The sequence below is a fragment of the Ursus arctos genome, unplaced genomic scaffold (genome assembly GCF_023065955.2).
Source record: "Ursus arctos isolate Adak ecotype North America unplaced genomic scaffold, UrsArc2.0 scaffold_34, whole genome shotgun sequence".
NCBI classification, from domain to species: Eukaryota; Metazoa; Chordata; class Mammalia; order Carnivora; family Ursidae; genus Ursus; species Ursus arctos.
Window position 1 is genome coordinate 433,597 of NW_026623030.1, and position 23,028 is coordinate 456,624.

General features: G+C 46.6%; 2 gene segments (V, D, J or C); both read left to right on the plus strand.

Moving 5' to 3' along the window:
• Window positions 1-13,907: 13,907 nt before the first annotated feature.
• LOC125282125 (immunoglobulin lambda variable 1-40-like) lies at window positions 13,908-14,426 on the plus strand. The segment is given in 2 exon segments: window positions 13,908-13,988; window positions 14,101-14,426. Coding segments are annotated over 2 exon segments (384 nt in total).
• A 4,190-nt stretch (window positions 14,427-18,616) lies between these two features.
• LOC125281872 (probable non-functional immunoglobulin lambda variable 5-48) lies at window positions 18,617-19,127 on the plus strand. The segment is given in 2 exon segments: window positions 18,617-18,662; window positions 18,775-19,127. Coding segments are annotated over 2 exon segments (399 nt in total).
• Window positions 19,128-23,028: the final 3,901 nt, after the last annotated feature.

The window sequence follows — 23,028 nt, forward strand, 5'->3', positions numbered from 1 at the left end:
ATTGGAAGGATTATTAGAAACTTTTATCAACAGCTTTATGCCAATAAATTAAGCAATCTGGAAGAGATGGAGGCCTACCTGGAAACCTATAAAATACCAAGACTGAAACAGGAAAAAATTGATTTTTTAAACTGGCCAATTAATTATGAAGAGATTGAGTCAGTGATAAACAACATTCCAAATAACAAAACTCCAGGCCCGGATGGTTTTCCTGGGGAATTCTACCAAACATTCAAAGAAGAAATAATACATATTCTCCGAAAGCTGTTTCAAAAAATAGAAACAGAAGGAGAGCTACCAAACTCATTCTAAGAAGCCAATATTACCTTGATCCCCAAACCAGGCAAAGACCCCATCAAAAAGGAGAATTATAGACCGATTTCCTTAATAAACATGGATACCAAAATCCTCAACAAGATCCTGGCTAATAGAATCCAACAGTACATTAAAAGGATTATCCATATTGACCAAGTGGGATTCATTCCTGGGATGCAAGGGTGGTTTAACATTTGCAAATCTATCAGTGTCTTAGATTTTATCCAGAAAGAAAAATTCAAGAATCATATGATTCTCTCAATAGATGCAGAAAAAGCATTTGACAAAATACAGCATCCTTTCCTGATTAAAACCCTTCAGAGTGTAGGGATAGAGGGTACATTCCTCAATCTATGAGAAAAACCATCTATGAAACGCCTACAGCAAATATTCTCAATGGGGAAAAGCTGGAAGCCTTTCCCTTAAGATCAGGAACACGACAAGGATGCCCACTCTTGCCACTATTATTCAACATAGTACTAGAAGTCCTTGCAACAGCAATCAGACAACAAAAAGGGATCAAAGGTATCCACATCGGCAAAGAAGTCAAAATGTCTCTCTTCACAGATGACATGATACTCTATATGGAAAACCCAAAAGAATCCACTCCCAAACTTAGAAGTTATAGAGCAATTCAGTAATCTGGTGGGATACAAAATCAATGCTCAGAAATCAGTTGCATTCCTATACATGAACAATGAGACTGAAGAAAGAGAAATTAGAGAATCCATCTGATTTACAACAGCACCAAAAACCATACATTACTTTGGAATTAACTTAACCAGAGACGTAAAGTATCTATATTCTAGAAACTATAAATCACTCTTGAAAGACATTGAGGAAGACACAAAAAGATGGAAAAATATTCCATGCTCATGGATCAGAAGAATTAACATAGTTAAAATGTCCATGCTACCCAGAGCAATCTACACTTTCAATGCTATCCCGATCAAAATACCGATGACATTTTTCAAAGAACTGGAACAAATAGTCCTTAAATTTGTATGGAACCAGAAAAGGCCCCAAATCGCCAAGGAACTGTTGAAAAGGAAAAACAAAGCTGGGGGCATCACAGTGCTGGATTTTGAGCTGTACTACAAAACTGTGATCACAAAGACAGCATGGTACTGGCACAAAAACAGACACATAGACCTATGGAACAGAATAAAGAACCCAGCAATGGACCCTCGGCTCTTTGGGCAACTAATCTTTGATAAAGCAGGAAAAAACATCCAGTGGAAAAAAGACAGTCTCTTCAATAAATGGTGCTGGTAAAATTGGACAGCTACATGCAAAAGAATGAAACTTGACCACTCTCTCACACCATACACAAAGATAAACTCCAAATGGATGAAAGACCTCTATGTGAGACAGGAATCCATCAAAATCCTAGAGGAAAACATAGGCAGCAACCTCTATGACATCGGCCAAAGCAACCTTTTTCATGACACATCTCCAAAGGCAAGAGAAACAAAAGATAAAATGAACTTGTGGGACATCATCAAGATAAAAAGCTTCTGCACAGCCAAGGAAAGAGTCAAAAAAACTAAGAGGCAGCCCACGGAATGGGAGAATATAATTGCAAATGATGCTACAGATAAAAGACTGGTATCCAAGATCTACAAAGAACTTCTCAAACTCAATACACGAGAAACAAATAAACAAATCATAAATGGGCAGAAGATATGAACAGACACTTTTCCAATGAAGACATACAAATGGCTAACAGACACATGAAAAAATGTTCAAAATCATTAGCCATCAGGGAATTTCAAATCAAAACCACACTAAGATACCACCTTACGCCAGTTAGAATGGCAAAAATTGACAAGCCAAGAAACAATTGCTGGAGAGGATGTGGGGAAAGGGGATCCCTCCTACATTGTTGGCGGGAATGCAGGTTGGTACAGCCACTCTGGAAAACAGTGTGGAGGTCCCTTAAAAAGTGAAAAAATTGAGCTACCCTATGACCCAGCCATTGCACTACTGGGTATTTATCCCAAAGATACAGACGTAGTGAAAAGAAGGGCCATATGCACCCCAATGTTCATAGCAGCATTGTCCACAATAGCTAAATCATGGAAGGAACCGAGATGCCCTTCAACAGGTGACTGGATTAAGAAGTTGTGGTCCATATATACAATGGAATATTACTCAGATATCAGAAAGAACGAGTTCTCAACATTTGCTGCAACATGGACCGCACTGGAGGAGATAATGCTAAGTGAAATAAGTCAATCAGAGAAAGACAATTATCATATGATTTCTCTCATCTATGGAACATAAGAACTAGGAAGATCGGCAGGGAAAGAATGGGATAAAGAAAGGGGGGATAATCAGAAGGGGGAATGAAGCATGAGAGACTATGGACTCTGAGAAACAAACTGAGGGCTTCAGAGGGGAGGTGGGTGTGGGAATGGGATAGACTGGTGATGGGTAGTAAGGAGGGCACGTATTGCATGGTGCACTGGGTGTTTCAAGCAACTAATGAATCATCGAACTTTGCATCAGAAATGAGGGATGTACTGTATGGTGACTAGCATAATATAATAAAAAAAAACATTAAAATAAAAAAAAATGACAAAGAAAAAAGAAAGTCTCCGGGCGCTCACCGGGCCCTGCGGGTCCTCCCGCCCTGAATGCTTGGTGGCCCCCAAGGGGCCGGGTGGCTGCGCAGCGGCAGGCTGACTCCAGCGCTGGGGCTCAGGGGTCCCCAGTCCCGGGAACTGCGGTGCCAGGCCCCTGGTGAGGGACCCCTCCGTGGCCAACATATGGTTAGGGTTAGGCCCCAGGAGACAGGGATTGCAGATCCACAGGCAGTGTGGCGAGCTGAGCTGTGGTCTCTGGCGAGGGCGCCGGGGAGGAGGAGCGTGGGCCCCAGGGTTTCGGCGTGGGGGGTGGTCAAAGGTCGCTGGGGGCTCAGGGACCCCTGCAGGTTCTCCCACCTTGAATGCTCAGCGGTGCCCCATGGGCCCGGGTGGTGGCTCGGCAGCAGCCTGAGTCTGGCGCTGGGGCTTGGGGGTCCCCAATCCCCAGCGTTGCTGCGGCAGGCCCCCAGGGAGGGGCCCCTCAGGGGCTGACCTAGGGTTAGGGTTAGGCCCCAGGAGCCTGGCAGCCCCAATCCGCTGGCTGTGCAGGGAGCGAAGTGGAGGGCCAAGGTGAGGGCCCGGGGGAGGGGGAGCGTGGAACCAAGGGTTGTGGCGTGGGGGGCTGTTGAAGGTCCCCAGGGGCTTGGGGGGGGGCTTGCCCATTCTCCTGCCCTGAATGCTCAGAAGCACGTTCAGGATTCCCAATTCCACTGGAGAACTTCAGTTGGGGGGGCCGGAATGGGGGAGTGGCTGAAGGGAGGGTCAGGTGATCCATTCTAATGGGCCTCATTCAATCGTATCATTCAAATGCAGAAAGCTTTCTGTTAATGTCAGAGCCTGGGGCTTCTCTCCACTGAATGGCTTTCCCCAACTTCCCCAACCCTTAGGCTGCAGCTTCCAGGAAGAAAGGGAGGGAGGGAGGAGGGGAAGGGAAAGAAGGGGAAAGAGGATGTCAGAAGAGTTCACCTCATCTGGTTGTCAGTCCTTCATTCCATTTATATGAAACATGGACAGAGGCCTGCCTTCTGTTACTGCCTCAAGCTGAAGTAAGGTGCACTAGAGGCTTTGGAATGGAAGGGTCTGATACAGTGCAGGTCGCAACTTTTGGTCCCTTGTGTTATTGGAGGGGGTCTCAGAGATAGTTCCTTATCTGAGAATTTGGATATTTTTCTACATGGTTTGGTACTCCATGACTTCATTGATTTTATCCCCAAGTATACTCTATGGAATAGTAACAGCATAGTATGACCCAACTGTCTCATTCTGTCTCAGATTGATGTGGTCCGGTGGGCCTCGTGGGCCTCTATAGAAGCACACTGTATAGACACCATGTCTCGACTCACAACTTCTGTTGTGAAGATGGAAGCCTTGGCAAGACTGTGTGAGCGCATGAAGAAAGTGCCGTCTACTTAATTCTGAGAACCAAGTCTGTGTAGATAGAATACAATATCGAACCCACCTCATGACGAATGAATCAACCAGGGTTTTCTTCCCTGTGTGTTGAACCTTAAGGAAAGTGCCATAAACTTAATAGTAGATGAGAGCATGGGGTAGATACCATCTTACAACCCACAACTTATGTCATGAAGACGGAAACTTTCGCAACGTTGTGCTGAAAGCATAAGGAAAGTGGCAGAGACTTAGCTTCAAGAAATGACCTTATCGAATCCATCCTCCAAGGCACGTCTTCTTTCATGAAGTTGGAAGCATTCTCAGAAGTGTGTTTCTCAGCATAAGGAAATTATCCTATGCTTAACTTTATGAAAGAACTCCGTAGAAAACCATCTGCAACTCACATATTCTCTCATGAAGCTGGAAGCATTGGCTCAAGGGTGAGGGAATGGGTAAAGAAATGCCGTTTACTCAACTCTAAGCACCAAGCCTCTGTATAGAGAATGCAACTTCAAACACCCTGATGCATGAAGAGAGAAGCTTTTTCAAATATCTGTGTTGAACTATAAGAGAAGCACTATATGCTTAACACTAAGAAAGAGCACCATGTAGAGACACCCTTCCGAATCACATCTACCTTCATGAAGATGGATGTATTTTCCAAAAGTGTGTATGAAAACCTAAGGAACGTGCTGTATGCTCAAGTAAGAACACCCTTTGGAAAAGATATTCCAACTCACATCTTCTGTAATGAAGATGGAAGTACTTGCAGAAGTGTGAGTGAAAGCATAAGGAGAGGTTCTATCTAAGTAGTTGTGAGAACCAAGTCTGTGTTGATAGAAGGCAACATCAAACTAACATGGTGACCTCTGATTATACACGTGTTTTCCAATACGTCAGTTGAACCTTAAGGAAAGGGCAATATACACAAATCTCAGTGAAAACACAGAATAGACACCATCTTCCACGTCACATCTTTTTTTCTTTTTCTTTTTCTTTTTTTTTATTTTAATGTTTTTTTATTATATTATGTTAGTCAACATACAGTACATCCCTGGTTTCTGATGTAAAGTTCAATGATTCATTAGTTGCATATAACACCCAATGCACCATGCAATACGTGCCCTCCTTACTACCCATCACCAGCCTATCCCATTCCCCCACCCCACTCCCTTCTGAAGTCCTCAGTTTGTTTCTCAGAATCCATAGTCTCTCATGCTTCATTCCACCTCAGTGTGGTTTTCATTTGAATTTCCCTGATGGCTAATGATTTTGAACATTTTTTCATGTGTCTGTTAGCCATTTGTATGTCTTCATTGGAAAAGTGTCTGTTCATATCTTCTGCCCATTTTATGATTTGTTCATTTGTTTCTTGTGTATTGAGCTTGACTAACATAATATAATTAAAAAAAACTTTAAAGTAAAAAAAAAGAAAAAATAAATAAATAATGCAAAAAAACCCCCCACAAAAACCCCACTCTAAGACCACCTTACACCAGTTAGAATGGCCAAAATTCACAAGACAGGGAACAACAAATGTTGGAGAGGATGTGGAGAAATGGGATCCCTCCTACATTGTTGGTGGGAATGCAAGTTGGTACAGCCACTCTGGAAAACAGTGTGGAGGTCCCTTAAAAAGTTAAAAATTGAGCTACCAGCAATTGCACTACTGGGTATTTACCCCAATGAAGTGGGGTAGTGAAGAGAAGGGCCATATGCACCCCAATGTTCATAGCAGCATTGTCCACAATAGCTAAATTGTGGAAGGAGCCAAGATGCCCTTCAACAGATGACTGGATTAAGAAGTTGTGGTCCATATATACAATGGAATATTACTCAGATATCAGAAAGAACGAGTTCTCAACATTTGCTGCAACATGGATGGCACTGGAGGAGATAATGCTAAGTAAAATAAGTCAAGCAGAGAAAGACAATTGTCATATGGTTTCTCTCATCTATGGGACATAAGAACTAGGAAGATCAGTAGGGGAATTTAGGGATAAAGAAAGGGGGGGAGGTAATCGGAAGGGGAAATGAAGCATAGAGACTATGGATTCTGAGAAACAAACTGAGGGCTTTGGAGGGGAGGGAGTGGGGGAATGGGATAGGCTGGTGATGGGTAGTAAGGAGCGCACGTATTGCATGGTGCACTGGGTGTTATACGCAACTAATGAATCATCGAACTTTACATAAAAAACCAGGGATGTACTGTATGGTGACTAACATAATAAAATAAAAAAATATATTAGTATAATAATAAAAAAAGAAGGTGTGGTCGATATATGCAATGGAATATTACTCAGCCATCAAAAAGAACAAATTCTCAACCTTAGCTGCGACATGGACGGGACTGGAGGAGATAATGCTAAGCGAAATAAGTCAAGTAGAGAAAGACAATTATCATATGGTTTCACTCATTTCTGGAACATAAGAAGTAGGAAGATCAGTAGGAGAAGAAAGGGAAGAAGAAAGGGGTGGTAAATAGAAGGGGGGATGAACCATGAGAGACTATGGACTCTGGGAAACAAAGTGAGGGCTTCGGGGGAGGGGATATGCTGGTGATGGGTATAAAGGAGGGCACATATTTCATGGTGCCCTGGGTCTTATACACAAGTAATAAATCATGGAACTTTAAAAAAATAAATTAATTAATTAAAAATTTAAAAAAAGAAAAAGAAAAAGAAATATATATACTTCCATTATCAGTGCAGGAATGGATTGGATAAAATCACTGGGGTAAATCATTGTGTTAATATTACAGCCTAAGTACAACCATGTCTGGCACATGGAAAGGCTAGAGAGGGATCTGGTGACTGATTAAAATACATCTCAGACTGAGCACAGAGGACGTAGGGCACCAGGAATTTCTGGATCATGAGACGGAATGATGTCCTTGAAACTCCCATCCCTCTGCATGTCCTCAAATGTACAGAGCCATGTGGCTGAGCCCTGGGCTTGGTACAGGAGACCCGTTCACTCCTGGTGTCTCCCCTCAGGGCTGGGGGTTCCTGGCTGGGTCCTGAGAAGGCTGTTTTCTTGACCGTCTCCTGTGGGTGCTTCCAGAGACGAGACACAAAAGAACCACATTTCACTTCTTTATACTTCTGGTTTCTCCTTCAAGAATTCACTGCACATTGTCATTAATGAATTCTGTCACATCAGGGGAGAGCATAGGGTTATGGGGACTGGTCTCCTGCAGTGGGGAGTGTCCTGACATGAGAGGGAGATGGGCTGTCCCCTCAAGCCTCCCCCATAGAGCCTGTAAAGAAGCAGCGTGCCCTCTGCACTTCTGCTCACTGGGTGCAGGATACATCCTTCCTGAGGGTCACTCAGCTGTGGCCCCAACAACACAACTAGGTAAGTGGTGGGAGGAGCACAGGGTAATTCATACTGAGGAGGCCATGTCTCTGAAGTAATGACTGAGGTGTGGTGGCGCCTGCAGCACAGGCTGGGACCCCTGGAGAATGAGAAGCCCCTGCCCTGTGTGGGGATGGGTGGTGAGGCAGGCAGGCTGAAGTCCAGAGTGTCTCTCTCTGTGCTCAGCTCCAGGATGTCCCTCTCAGTCAGCAGTGAGTCTGGACTCTGAGACAGCAGGGGGCGCTGTGGGCCTGTCCCTGTGGGTCTGTTGGGGCGAGTGGTCTCAGCTCGGCACTCAGGCCTGAAGCCCCACCTTGTGCCCTATGCTCTGTGCTCACTGGGGCCCAGGAGAGGCTCCCCAGCCCCCCCACACTCCACTTTCCCCAGATTCAGGCCCAGAGACCCCAGGGGAGGGAGTGATTTTCATGAAGGCTTCTTCTCTGCTCTCCCAGGAGGGGAGAGTGTAAGAGAGGTTTTGTGCAGGCTTCTCACCTGTGGGCTCAAAATCAGAGCCTGGGGCATCTCCACCATGGCCTGGACCCCACTCCTCCTCACTCTCCTCACTCTCTGCTCAGGTGATTGGCTCTGGGAAGTAGGGGGACTGATCAGGGTGGCCCCAGGCTATTTCTTGCCTCTTTTTGAGAACTCCTTGTAGACAATCATTGGAGACTCACCCGTGCGTGTCTGCGCTGCTCGGGCGCTGGGTCCTGGGCCCAGTCTGCGTGGAAACAGGAAGCCTCCATGACAGGGTCTGTGGGACAGAAGGTCACTCCCCCTGCCCTGGAAACAGCAAGGATGCTAGAGCACGTTACACAGGCTGGTAGCCACAGATGCCTCAGGGTGCCCCCAACACACTGATGCTCAGAAGCACTAGGCCCTCAGGGACCCCAGCTCCGGTCTCTGGCTCTGACACTGGGAACATGGCCTCTCTGACCGTCTCGGGCCTGCAGCCTGAGGACGAGGCTGAGTGTTACCATTCAACCTGGGATGACGGCATCAACAATGACACCGTGCTACAGGCCCATGGGGACCTGAGACACAACCTGCCCCTGTTCCCCAGGGCCACTCCCATGAATGCCTGTGACAAACACACAGGGAGACCCTGGAGACCCTGGAGGGTCTGAAGGTCTGACTGTGAGTACAGAACAACATTACAGGATGAGTGACAGTAGCTTCCTCTCCTGCTGCTTTTTTCTAGAATCAAAACAAATGTATTAAGATAATTTGCATGTCATGCACTGATTTCAGGTGTACAATTCAGTGGTCCCTAGGGTATTTACTGAGTTGAGGAACCACCATCAAGATCAAATTTACATTCCATCACCTGCAGAGAAACCCCAGAGCCACCCACAGTCAGGCCAGTGTCCCCCCTGCACTGAGCCCTCTATGGTCCCCAGTTACCTCAAAGCAGCTCCACTGTCCTCTAATCGGTGATGTTTGACAGGATACAGTCACCTTTTGCAGTAAATTCTCTGAGGATGGTGAACACTAATTGATTATTTGTGTACATTTTTGCCCTTTCCATAAAGAGCTGTCCCTTTAGAGAGTGAGAAACTGGAGTAATCATGTACAGTGTATAAGAACCATGGTATCTAGAGATAAGACATGTTAGTGAGAATAGACAAGGACCTGGTGAGCTGCTGAAAGCCACTGGGCTCTCAGGGCTTTGGTCCATGTTGAGATTGGTGGGTTGTGACCAGAAGGGGGCGCTGGGGGACTGCCCTGTGGTCCCTACATGGCTGCTCAGAGGACCCTTACTCAAGAGAGTCTGAGCCTGTGTGCTGGGCTCTGTGCTCCCTGATGGGGACTCAGCAGCTGTGCCCTCTCACCCCTGGAAGAGTCCCCTGAGCAGGGAGTTGTGTGTGGTCTCAGCAGGTGCTTCCTCCCAGGGCTCTCCCCAGGGCTGAAACCAACCCCCATCCTCCTCAGTGCATGGTGTGAGCTGAGGTCCAGCACCAGGGCTCAGGGAAGGGCTGGGAGGTCACTGGATGGAGCCCATTTGCAGGGACAGTCCCTCCAGTGGCAGAGAGTGGAGGAGAAAAGGAGGCCTGGGGCAGCCTGGCCATTTGTGAGGTGCAGGGGCTGGGTCAAGAGGCCGGGATTCCTGTCCTTATGCTCCTCTATCAAGGTACACGTAGGAACAGGACTTGGGTAGTGGGTCCCCGTTCTCAGTCTCCATCAGTCCCTCTGGCTCAGATAATGAAAAGTGTTACTCTGACACCTGTCCATCACCCATGAGGGTCTGTGTTTGCAGGTTCCCTGTTGCAGCCTGTGCTGACCCAGCCGCCCTCCCTCTCTGCATCTCTGGGATTATCCCCCAGACTCACCTGAGCCTTGAGCAGTCACTTCCGTGTTGGCAGCTATGACATATACTGGTTCCAGCAGCAGCCAGGGGGCTCTCCCCAGTACCTGCTGAGGATCTACTCAGACTCAGATAAGCAGCAATAAGCACCAGGGCTCCGGGGTCCCCAGCCGCTTCTGTGGCTCCAAAGATGCCTCGGCCAAAGCAGGGCTTCTGCTCATCTGGCAGTTGCAGGCTGAGGACGAGGCTGACTATTTCTGAGCTACAGCTCATGGCGTTGGGAGCAGCTACTGTTCCTCAGTGTCTCAGATCACAAGGAAGTAAGTCCTGGAACCAGAGACCTTCTGTCTGAGTCTCCTGTTGAGAAGCTTCTGTGCAGGTTCCTATAGGGGAGAATCCCCTGTAGGGAGACCTGTCCTTGAGGAGGGAGGAGTGACACACAGACTATGCTGTTGCCTGAGCCAGCACAGGTGTCCCAGGAGCTCACCCAGGTGAGGGGATAGAGCCCAATTGCACATGCACCAGGTTCTGGGATAAATGAAAAGGAATAAACACTTTGAAAGCGATTAACCTCAGTCTCTCCCTTCTCTTCTGTCTCCTTTACTACTCACAGAGAATGTTCTGCTTATCACAGTCCTGGTCTTAAATTGTATGTTTAGAGTCCATATGTTAACACACACCCTGGTCACAGACACAATCTTCTCTTTCTCTGAACCAGCTACAAATAGTCATGACTTCTTCAGACACACTGACATCATCCCTCCTCCACAATCACCCTGTTCTTCTCTCTGTTCCCACCTCCCCCAGGTCTTCAGTCTCTCTCTGGATCTTCAGGTCTGAACAGTCTCCACACTGGGATTTCAGAGAAAAGTGACAATGTTCTTTCTGTCACTTCCAGTCTCCAGGGTCTTCCTCTAGGGAGGACAAGTAGCAGAAATTGCACCAGCATGAAATTCCTTCACCATCTGCTTCCTGCTCTCATTCACGGAGTGTAATTCCCACTTCCCAGCAGCCTCGGCCGATCTCTGTAATATGTCAATAATATTATTGTATTTCCAAAATATGAATGTTCATTCAGTCTTTGAGGGTTGGCACATAGAAGCTATTGGTGTATTTAATTTTTCATCCTCAGAATGACTGAGGCCCTACAGAAGGACCGTGTTGACGTACTTGACAGAGGAGAGAGTGGCTACTTTAACATATACCAACTGTTTTTCTTGTGGCTGAGAATATTTGTTTCTAAAACCATCAGGACACTAACTTAGCCACACATTTTTCCCTCCATCAATGAAGTCCCACTCAGTAGCCCCCTTCCAAGATGCCCTCTGATGGGCCCCCCAGGGAGACAGCAGAGTTACATGGATCACAGAGGAATGGCTGTGATGTGAGGATGCAGGAAATGGGGGCTGCATGGTCACCCCCTGTCCTGTGATTCCTATGACCTTAAGACCGCACAGCTGTGAGATTTGTGTCCGTGGGGTGAAAATGGACAGATGTCTTCCATTCCACAAACCCAATCTTCTGATTCTGAGGATGTGTTACCATCTCACCAAATTCTTTTTCCTTGTGTAGAATCCCTCTTCATGCGAGGGATGTGACTTTCAGACACTGGTCTTCTTTAGCTCCAAGATCCAGGACCCTGGAAGTTCTTACAGGGAGCCTGCTCTGGGAATGGGTTTGCATGGAGATCAAACCTCAGGGGATGGGAAAACATAAGAGGGACAGAGGGACACTTGCCCTCATGCTTGGCCTCTGAAGGAAAGCTATAGTGATAGTACATGGAGAACATTCTCATTCTGGGTGTGTGTGTGTGTGTGTGTGTGTGTGTGTGTGTGTGTCCCCTCTCTCCTTTCTCCTGTCTCACAGTGTCCTTGATCCACAGTTTCCAAGTCTCTCTCTCCTTCCAGAAGTCAGGGTCAACCTGGGCTCACCAAACCATCCTCGGCATTACAATCTCCAAGAGGCAGAATCCCTATCAGCAAGTAATACCAGGGATACTGAAGGTAACAAGGTTCCTGTCACCAGGACAGCCACGCCATGTCCTGAACACCTCCTCTCCTGGGACAAGGCTGATGCTCAGGAGTCATGGAGGGAATCTCTATTGCTGTGGGCAGCTCAACTCTGGACTATCTCTGGGCTCTAGTGTGTGCCTGAGGCTGGTCAGTACATTGATTCTGGGGAAATAGCCTGGTGATGGGGACGGGAGACACATCCTCCCAGGCTCTCAATCCTGGATGTCACTCCTTCAGTCACCCTGGTGACACCTCGAGTTGGCTGGACTTCTGCTGGAAAGTCTGTCCCAGGCCAGGGCCACAGGGCCTGTGATATCAGTTACACAACCCCCTTTATCTCCACGTCTCCACCACTCACATGTGGGACCTCTAACAGAATCCTCTGGGTCCAGGTGGCCTTGGGTAATAGCAATTCCTTGCTCTACTCATGGGTGGTGAAAGGAGCACTTGCTCTATCTGGACATGCTGGACACAAGGTACAGGGACGAGAGCTGTGCGCACAACAGAGCGTGGTCTGACCTCAAACCCCTCTGTCTTGGAAGCTCTGACTGGGTATGGAAATTCCATCACTGAGACGGCTCTGAGGTTCATAGGAACAAGCCCCTCATGGGGTTTCACTGGGCAGCATATCCGGCTTCCTAGCTGTAGCTCCAGACCCAGGATACAAAATTTATGATTTAAAAAAAAAGTGATTTTAGAAAAAGTTTACAGACTTCTCTGTTCAACGAAGAACAGAAAGCATCCCTTCCCCATTGTTGTTGTGTCCATGGTTTTAGACCAAACACTAAGCTTATTCCCTCTGCAGTAAGTACATATGTGGGAAAAGGATACCCGTGATTGCACCTGTATCTTCACAGGACTTTATCCTTTACTTTCAATCAATCTTATTGAGGAGGACTTTGCATAAAATAACACAAATCCATTTTTAAATGCACATTGGGCTCAGTGGTGACGAATACATAACCACTGTCACTGGATCCGGTCAGAGCATCTGCAGTTGTTACTCCTTTTCTCCTAGAATTTCTGTCAGGATTGCCCTTTGTGCCCTGAGGTCAGTGCCACACAGAGCCCCACGTGCCAGGGCTCCTGCAGACTTGTGTCTGTGCTGGGAGGACAGATCCTTGGAGGGAATCACTGCCCACAGGGTGCGGAGAACTGCTGTTTCAAGCAGGTGGAAACAGTGACAGATGACCAAGATTTACAGCGTGTTTACCTCTAGGAAGGCCCACGAGGGCTTCTACCCAAAACCTGCAGAGAAGTATTCCCTGTCTCCTCAGAGCTCTGGGAACGTCAGAGCAAGGGCAGATCTGGAAACCAGGGGGGAGTCACATAAGAAGAAAGTGCACAGTGTCCTTCATAGACTAGATCATTTGTCCATGCGGAATCACCATGGCTCTGGACTTGGTTCTGATCTAAAATGAGTTTCCGTAGAGACGCAGCCTCAGTCGTGACCCCTGAACAGCCAAGATCACCATGGACAGACTCACCTGAGGAGTCTGAGTAGACCATAAAGTCTGCACTGAGGTGATGGGAGGACACGTAAGGAGAGAGCTGCCTGTTCCTCATGCAGGAAACAGTGGACAGAGCTTCAAGGATGTAGTCACTGTCTCTGATGGGCTCTGGTCACCATGTCACACAAAGGTGTGTCAAGTACTGGCCACCAGGGCATGCTGGGTGTCATTTCTGAGGAGTTAGTGGTGATCAGAGCTGGGACCTGCCACCTGCGCCCTCTGCTCAGGGCTTGCAGCTCTGACCTCCCCACCCCCTGCCCCCACACAGCCCCTCCCCTGCCCATGCCCCTGCCATCCTCAGGCAGAGGGAACTGACCCAGGGCCAGGGAGGGGTCAGAGAGCTGGAGTCTCATTTGCATGGACAGGCCCTCCCTCTCTCAGAGGATGAAGAGGGGAAGGGGGAGATGAGGGGAGGCTCTGCTCAGCTGTTTGGCACAGAAGTCAGGACCAGGGATGACCTGCACCATGGCCTGGTCCCCTCTGCTCCTCACCCTCCTCGCTCACTGCACAGGTGACTGGATACAGGAACAAGTAAAGGGACCCTGGGAGGACATGTGAGTCCTGGGTCCTCCTCTTCTCTGCATGCCCCAGCATCACTCTCTCTGTGTTTCTCCCCCTTGCAGGGTCCTGGGCCCAGTCTGTGCTGACTCAGCCATCCTCCGTGTCGGGGGCCCTGGGCCAGAAGGTCACCATCTCCTGCACTGGAAGCAGTTCCAACATCGGTGGATATTATGTGAGCTGGTTCCAACAGCTCCCAGGAACCGCCCCCAGAACCATCATCTATGGTGATAACAACCGACCATCGGGGATCCCAGGTCGATTCTCTGGCTCCAAGTCTGGCAGCTCAGCCACCCTGACCATCACTGGGCTCCAGGCTGAGGACGAGGCGGATTATTACTGTGCATCATGGGACAGCAGTCTCAAAGGTCACACAGTGCTCCAAGCCTGAGGGGAAGTGAGACAAAAACCCACTTGCTCATCTGTAGAGGGGGACTCATGCCAGCAGTTCCTGCTCAGTTTAGCCTGTGATGCTCCTTATTCCTTTGCTGACTCCCTGGGCCCAGATCCATCAGGGGCATCGACAGGGAGCAAGGCTCTCCTGTCACTTCTTTCCTCAGAGTCACTCAGAGCAGCCTATTCCTCAATAAAGAGTCTCCATGTGAACAGAAATTTCTTGTTTCATCAGCTGGGGTATTTTACTTCTAGGATGGACCATATTAATTTTTTTCCCTTCTGCTCTCCGAATATATAAAACATTTTATTTGGTCTCTGAACATATCATGGGACCTCAGCACTCCCCATGTGGTGTTTGAAGAATACCTCAGTCCTGTAGCATTGGAAATTATTGTCTACTTGCTTAGAAACGGTGCTGCTGCCTAGTTTTTTCTTATTTCCTGATTCTTTGAGAAATAGATGCTCACTTAGAATTGTAAAAGTTTAAAAAAAATCCCCAAACTTTTGTCTGCAGAAAAAACCTGCATATGAATGTTTATACCAGTTTCAGTCCTATTTACTAAAAACCGAAAGGGAGCAGAAATCTGTCCACAGAGATTTACTCCAGGTTTATATCTAATCACCCAAATATGGAACCAATCGGAGATGCCAGCAAATAGGCAGCACATTTATAAAGAAGGATAGAATACATAGTATGGTTAAAGTTACATCACATATGGGAAGCAGCGAACACTCTGGAGAGAGTGCAAACATCTGCACTTTCTGGGAGAATAAAAGAGACAACAGGGTTGATCATGTAAACAAAGGAAAATGTTTCTGAGCAACAGAATGATTCTATACGACGCTGTCATAGCACTGAAACGACACTATGACACTGTCAGGGTCACTGAACACTTTACAGTCACACGACAGAACCCAAAGTGTGCAGGTACAACTCATTTGGGATGTTTGGGTCCTGGTATGGGATGAGGACTGTGACAAACCCACGTACCTACAACACAGACGTGTGAGCTCAGCTCAGTGCAGTGCTCGGGGGACACGGCTGAGCTGAGTGATGGTGAAAATAAGTGAGCGCATCAGTGTAAAGTCACAAGAGACTGCGTGAGCTCTGTGCTCTAGTAGGTAAGCTCGTGTCCCGTGAGGAACGGGGGGATTATGTTGACAGGGCTGCACTGCATCCTGGAATCGAACAATCAAGTCAGTGGATTGGTGGTGGTGGAGCCAGATTTCTCACGTTAGGAATGGAAGTTCACAGACATAACCAGGGAAGGAGGCTTGAGTGAAGCGTGTGGTCATGGGTTAGAGCTGGAGCTGGCAGCTTGGAATCATGTGTCATTTGACGGAGACAGATAATCACCTGTGGAAACAGTCACCGCTCTGTGCATGTTCCCGGGTTAGTTGACTCATATAGAAGTCCTAGGTCTGTCAGCTGAGCGGGAGAACAAGCAGAGATGCCCCGTAGCCATGAGGTGCACTGTCCCAATTACTGCTCTCTAATACCATTCTCCCGGAGGACACGTGGGCTTCTTTGGAGTAGTTTTAATGTCCAGATCAGGAATTCCACAGGATAAGCGTGGAGCACCTTCTAGTGTCAGAAAGTGAAGAATCCTTTCAAGTCAAACACAAGCACATCAGCACACCCATCACACACACACACACACACAGACACACACACATGTACAATGACAGGGTGTGTGAAGGAGCTCGTGAGCCAACTTAAAATGCTTCCATTGTGTAAAACTGGCAAGATGTGAGCAACCAAATAAATGTAACAGTATTAGGTTATAACTGAAAGCCTAAAATAGCTCTCCATGGTCCATATTGTTCACTGTTTGAACAAATGAATAAATGGAGGAAGTAGAGACACATTCTGACACAGAGATTTCAAGTAACAGGTGCAAACACTTAGCATGAAGAGTGTTGGACATGATTCCTGCTCATGAAATGTGGACATTTCACCCAAACAAGGAGAGTCTGAGAAATTGTCACAGTGAGATAAGCTTATGGAGCCATCACAACTAAATGCCACAGAGAATCTTAGAACAGCAAAGGGACATCAGAGAAAACTAAGACAATCTGAATAAACAATGGTTGTTAATTGTTATGGGTTGAACTGTATCTTCATCAACTGATGTGATAAAAGTTCTAAAAAATCTTGTATTTCAGAATGTGACCTTATATGGACATGGGGTTGCTGCAGATGTAGTCAGCTGAGGTGAGGCCAGTATGGTTTACTCTCATGTGTCATGGATTTTTTTTCTCTCTTTGGTTTTCCTCTGACTCTTTGGTTGAAATGATGCTGAAACGCATCACAGTATTTTAGAGAACAGAACCTAGGAATCCAACCTTCATTGTCAAAGAAAGCCCTCATATTACAGAAAAAATAGAGAAACTGCAGTTTTTTTTATTACTGTGAATCCATGAAGGCATTTACCAAATGAACACCATGAAGCCTCGATCTTGGTGGGATGCCTTGTTCTGGGAGCCCCTTGATGTAGGAGTGGAGAAAGAAGTTCTAAGAAGAGGGAGGTCCCTTCTACAGTGTAAGGATTTATTTCCATCCTCATACTGAGAATACCTACAAAACCGGACTAATAAAAAGGAAAATGAATCCTAAGTATATCAGAGAGATACAAGAAATACTGAATTCCCAGGTTAACTGTAAAAGGAAAATGATAATCTCTAGTGGGAAGTGTGAACAGTGGACACATTTTTGTTGAAAGTATTTTAGTCTCATGACCAATGCAGACATCAAATGCCAGGGCCTGTGCCCTGGGGGTTATGGGAAGTTCCAGGAGACTCGTAATACAGCAACACCAACATTAGTCTCACTGTAAGGATGGAGACTTTTATCAGGTGTCAACCAGCAGTGAACTCTGGGAAACATTAGGCCACTGAGTGAGTATTTACTTACAACATTCTCTTTCTATGCGTTTCTCAGAAACAGCCCTTACGATTTCTGCAAAGCAGCCCCACTGTCCCCTGCCCAGTGACACAGCTGCCCTGATGCACAGCTGGGTCATCCAGCTTTGTCTAGAAAGTCCTGTAATTACATAGGCACACATTTCCATCTCCCATGGAACAGGGCTCCTCCTGGAGTGAGAAATTACTGTAAACGAGCACAAAGATCAGAAACATAGTACGGGTCTCCCCAACATTGGAAAGTTCTCTTTACAGAACTTGGCTTTCATGAAATATTTACATTCGTAGCTGCTTTTAGTGCTAAAAGAAATCTGAAGAGGATTTGCAGTTTCACACACACACACACACACACACACACACACACACACACACAAATAATAATAATAAGCGTTGATATAGCCCCGAGCAATAGTTTTGCAGGGAGCCTCTACAGGACAGTGCAGAACCCAGTAGCATGATGGGCAACTTCCAGCACCTTCACTGAGAACGACACATAGCAACTTTGCAACAGGCCATGAGAGCTGTGAACCGTGCATGTTATCATATGGGCTTTATCTCCATTTATATTGTACATCTGAATGCAGATTGTGTTCTTTGGGATTAGAGAAGCCTAAGAAAAGTTAGTTACCCTTTGAGTCTGGAAACAGGCAAAGATTATCATATCAATTAATGTTACATACTTCTTTGCCTCATGCCATTGGGGCTGCCTAAGGTTTGTTGGGAATGATGTACATTCAGACAGCAGGGGAAACATGCCCTAAGACTTGCTCCACGGATGTGTGTATCCACAGGGATGTGGTGAGCTGCAGAAATCACCTGGGCTCCCGGGCCTTTGGGACACAGAGACCACTGTGACCATGTTCAAGAGGGGTCGCTGTGGGACTGCCCTGTGGTCCCTACTTGGCTGATCCTTGAGGAACTTTCACTGAAGGGAACTTGGCCTGGGGATTGGGGTCTGTGCTCCCTGATGGGGACTCAGCAGCTATGTCCTCTCAGCCAGGGCAGAGTCCCCTGAGCAGGGAGCTGTGTGTGGTCTCAGCAGGTGCTTCCTCCCAGGGCTCTCCCCAGGGCTGAAGCCACCCCCATCCTCCTCAGTGTGTGGTGTGAGTTGAGCTCCAGCACCAGGGCTCAGGGAGGGGCTGGACAGTCACTGGGTGGAGGCCATTTGCAAGGACAGCCCCTCCTGGGGCAGAGGGTGGAGGAGAAAAGGAGGCCTGGGTCAGCCCAGCCCAGCCCACTGTGGGGACCAGTGTCTGTGTCACCATGGCCTGGACACCTGTCCTCCTCGTGCTCCTCTCCTATTGTACAGGTAGGGACAGGCCTCGGAGAAACTGGCAGCTCTCAAAGTCACTCTTCCTGAAGTCAGTGTCTTGATAAATTTCTCCCTGTTTCTTGTCCCATTAACCACACTGTGTTTGCAGGTTCCCTGTCACAGCCTGTGCTGACCCAGCCGCCCTCCCTCTCTGCATCTCTGGGATCATCCGCCAGACTCACCTGCACCTTCAGCACTGGATTCAGTGTCGGCAGCTACCAAACACACTGGTTCCAGCAGCAGCCAGGGAGCCCTTCCTGGTATCTGCTGAGGTTCTACTCAGACTCAGATATGCACCAGGGCCCCGGGGTCCCCAGACGCTTCTCTGGCTCCAAAGATGCCTCAGCCAATGCAGGGGTCCTGCTCATCTCCGGGCTGCAGGATGAGGACGAGGCTGACTATTACTGTGGTATGTATCATGGCAGTGGGAGCAGCTCCTGTTCCTCACAGTGTCTCAGATAAGGAAGAAGTGAGACAAAAAACCCCTCCAATGACAGGTGTTGTCTCTGAGTCTCTTTTATTGAGAAGCTTCTGGGGAGGCCTCTGTAGGAGAGAGTCCTGGTGGGAGGACCTGACCTGGAGGAGGGAGGACTGACACACAGACTATGCTGTCACCTGAGCCAGCATAGGTGTCCCGGGAGCTCACCTAGGTGAGGGTTAGTGCCCGCCTGCACATGCTCCAGGCTCTGGTGTAAATTAAAAATAATAATAAATATGCAGTGACTTTACGTATATGTAGGGGTTTTGGCCACCAGCCCCATAATCACACTGACAGTATTTCCATCAGCTGCTGAGAAACCCTGAATGTCCTCGCAGTCAGACCAGTGTCCCCTGCACTCAGCGATCTGTGGCCCCCAGTTCCCTCCTGTCTGCGGCGAGCTCCCTACTGTGCACATTTCACAGGGACTGAACCACAGAACAGGAGCAGTTGTAAGTGCTCCGTTCACTGGCAGGAGCAGCATGTGCACTGCTGTGGGGAAGTCAGCGCCACCGTCTGTAAATACACGGATAACGTCATGTATGTACATGTCACACATTTGTGGAGAACTTGATGATTTATCTGGACGCTTCCAATTTTAATGCATAGGATGCTGAAATGTTCATGATCTATGTTTCCAAAGTGGTCTATAAAATAATTAAGGATTTCAATATTTTTCATTTTTATTTTCTGATATCAAATATCCCTTATCACGTTTTTTGTGGGTGGGTTTTGTTCAAAATAAATAATTTAGCCAGTGGTTGTTTTATTCTATTTGAAAAATAATATTACGTTTTAATTAACATTTTTTTTCTAGTTATTTTGGTTTACTTGTCATGGGAGTTGGGCTGTGTCTCCCCTGTTTTCCTATTCCCCTGTGCCTGGCAGGCACCACATGCCTCTTTCTCCTCTTTTCCCATCACTGTGGTGTTTCCAGGGCTCCCCTCCTGAGGTTCTCACCCCATCTGCCCACAGCACTGCCTCTGAGACCTCCTGTCTGCCTCCTGCTCGCCCTGGATGCCTGTCGTGTGGTCGGGGCTCGGGTCTCCCCCTCGCTGTCCTGTGTCTTCACACTCAGGGAACTTTCTCCTCTGGTGATGGTTCAAGTCACTCCCCTTCTGTCTCCCATAGACATTTTGGAACTGACTTTTCTTCCCACTGAAGCTCATGACTTAGGGAGTTAGTGTGGGAGCAAGGCCGCCCGGGTCTCTGGTTTGTTTGTGCATTAAGTATTCATTTGTTTTCATTTACAGGACCTGAGAAGTTGTTGTGTGATCTATCTCATGCATTAATATAGTAGGAGTCTTGTGTAGTTTCCTGTCTTCTTAATTGTGGAGGTGTTTTGAAGAGGTATTATTTCTGTGCAGTGCAAGTATATTGCATACATTTTAAAAAGTATTAACTATTATAAATACTTTCGGAAAGGATTCTTCTTCCCTAATACCCTGGATGAAATTGGATCCTCTCAAAGAGCATATATTGACATCGTAGCCCTTAGGACCTAAGAATGTGACTTTGTTCGGAAATGGGGTTGTCCCAAATGTAATTAGTAAAGGTGAGGCGATAATGGGGTGGGGTGGCCTCCTAACCCAACATGGCTGGTGTGCTTGTAACAAGACAGCCAGACGGAGACAGGACGGGCACTGTGGGGAGGTGGAGGCAGAGACTGTGGGTCTCCAGCTGCAGCCAGCAAATGCCAACACTGACCCACAAACGTCTCATGGTTGTGGAGAGGCAAGAAGAATGCCTCTGCAGGTTTCAGAAGGAATACGGCCAGCCCTGCAGACCTTCGGGCTCTGTGAGAACAGCAGAAATGCATTTCCACTGTTTTAAGCCACCCAGGCTGTGGTACTGTATTACAGCAGCCCTAGAAAAAGAATACACCTAAAAATCAATATATATAAACATAGGAAAGGTCACTGATAAATGGAGAAATACAACTTAACAATGAAATTATTTCTCAGTGATAAAATTGGTAAATATTAAGATTGATTTTATCCTCTGTAATAATTGTGCTGAGTAGGAACTCCATACGTTTTTGGTGAGGGTATAAATGAGTGAATCAATTTTGGAGCATAAATTTAAAATTTTTACCAAATACTAAATATATATATGGTTTGCATTCGTGTTACATTTTTAGAAGTCAATTATGAATGAAAAGTATCTAACTAATACACTCCAAAATGAATATCCAGGTATATCCAGTTCAGAGATGTTACAATATCAACAATTGAGATCAACATGAATATTTTTCCATGGAAAAGTGGCCAAATTATGGTAAATTATCCTATGGAATAACAACAAACTATGAATCAAAATTAGAACATGTCCATGCTTGTCAAACAAATATTGATTATATTTTATATGTGAAAGACAGTCATGGAGCGCTGGAACTACACAAAAAGCATGATTATGTTATATATATATATATATACACACACACACACACATGTATACATGTATATATATATGTGTATATATATATATATGTATATATATATATATGAAATACACATAAATGTATATATATATAATTACTTGAGCACATTCTTGAGAGTGTTATCAGTTATCCATTCAGGAAGTAAGTCCCTGTGGAACAGAGGAGTGGGTTGTCAGTGGATGGCATCATATCAATTTTATAGGCCATTTATACTAATATTATTTAATATCATTTCTTTTACGGAGAAAATTGTAAAATTAGGCTAAAAAATACCCTAAATGTATCAGGGAGCCAATACAAAATGAGTTTTGTGAGGGTAATATTCAAGAATAAGTGAGAACCTATTGAAGTACTCAAGGACAAAAAGCATGATATTCTCACATCAAAGACAGCGATAAAGACAAAATACATACCACGGGGGCAGGTGAACCAGCAGGAGACCCTGACAACAACAACAATATCCAAATAAGCCTGCTTGTAAGGGTAACTCAAGTAGAATTATTACCAGGGTTGAACCAGTGGGCTTCTCTGGGAGACTTTAAGCCTTGAGCTTGGTTCAAGTGCATTATGTCCCAGTTGTGAAGCCAGGGGCCAGGCAGAAGGAAACTGAAATATCAGGTGATCCTGAAATATCTCCTAACATAAATGTTTCAGTTAGTTGTCTAGCTGAGGGGACTGGGGACCTGGAAAAATGAATAGCTCAACCCCACACCAGCAGGGGGCGCAGGTGGGCTGCTCCTGAGGGCTCAGGGTCTGGGCCAGGAAGACCAGGAAAATCTATCACTGACCTTTCCACACTTGGAAAAGCAGGGTCCTCACTGTGTGTGACTTTCCTGCACCTGCCCCCCCACCCCCGGGCCACAAGAGCCCTCAGCTCAGATTCACACATGCCTCATATTTTGTCCTCCACTCTATCACAGAGTAAATTGTCTAGACCTGATTTTCTTGGAAAGATAGATGGACAGGACCATCACATAACAAAAATACTTTTGCTTTATGAACTCAAGCCACAGTGGTCCCTGGGCAAAGGATAAGACACACAGGGGTAGAGACGGTCTCCATGCCAGCAAATAGGCCTCAGCAAGCAGAGCTCTGGGGCTTCTCCACCATGGCCTAGATTCTTCTCTTTACCTCCTCACTGAGTGAATAGAGAGTTTCCTTTAGGGGAAAGTGAACAGATAGGGGGGTGACGAAGGCATTGGCTCTGCTTTTCGCTCCTGTCATCTGGGTACAGGTCTTTGTCTTCGATTCTTTCTGCTACCTTCTGATCTGAGTTCCAGGGTCCTAGGTCAGATGGGGCTCATTCTGCCCTCCACAGTGTTTAAGTCTTTGTAGAAAAAACATGGTTTATAATATATATCTTAATATAGACAGTGTGTTGCATTCTAGAAAATCAATGGAGGGAACACAACCCAAAAGAAGAGTATCCGATGTGAAAATTAGAG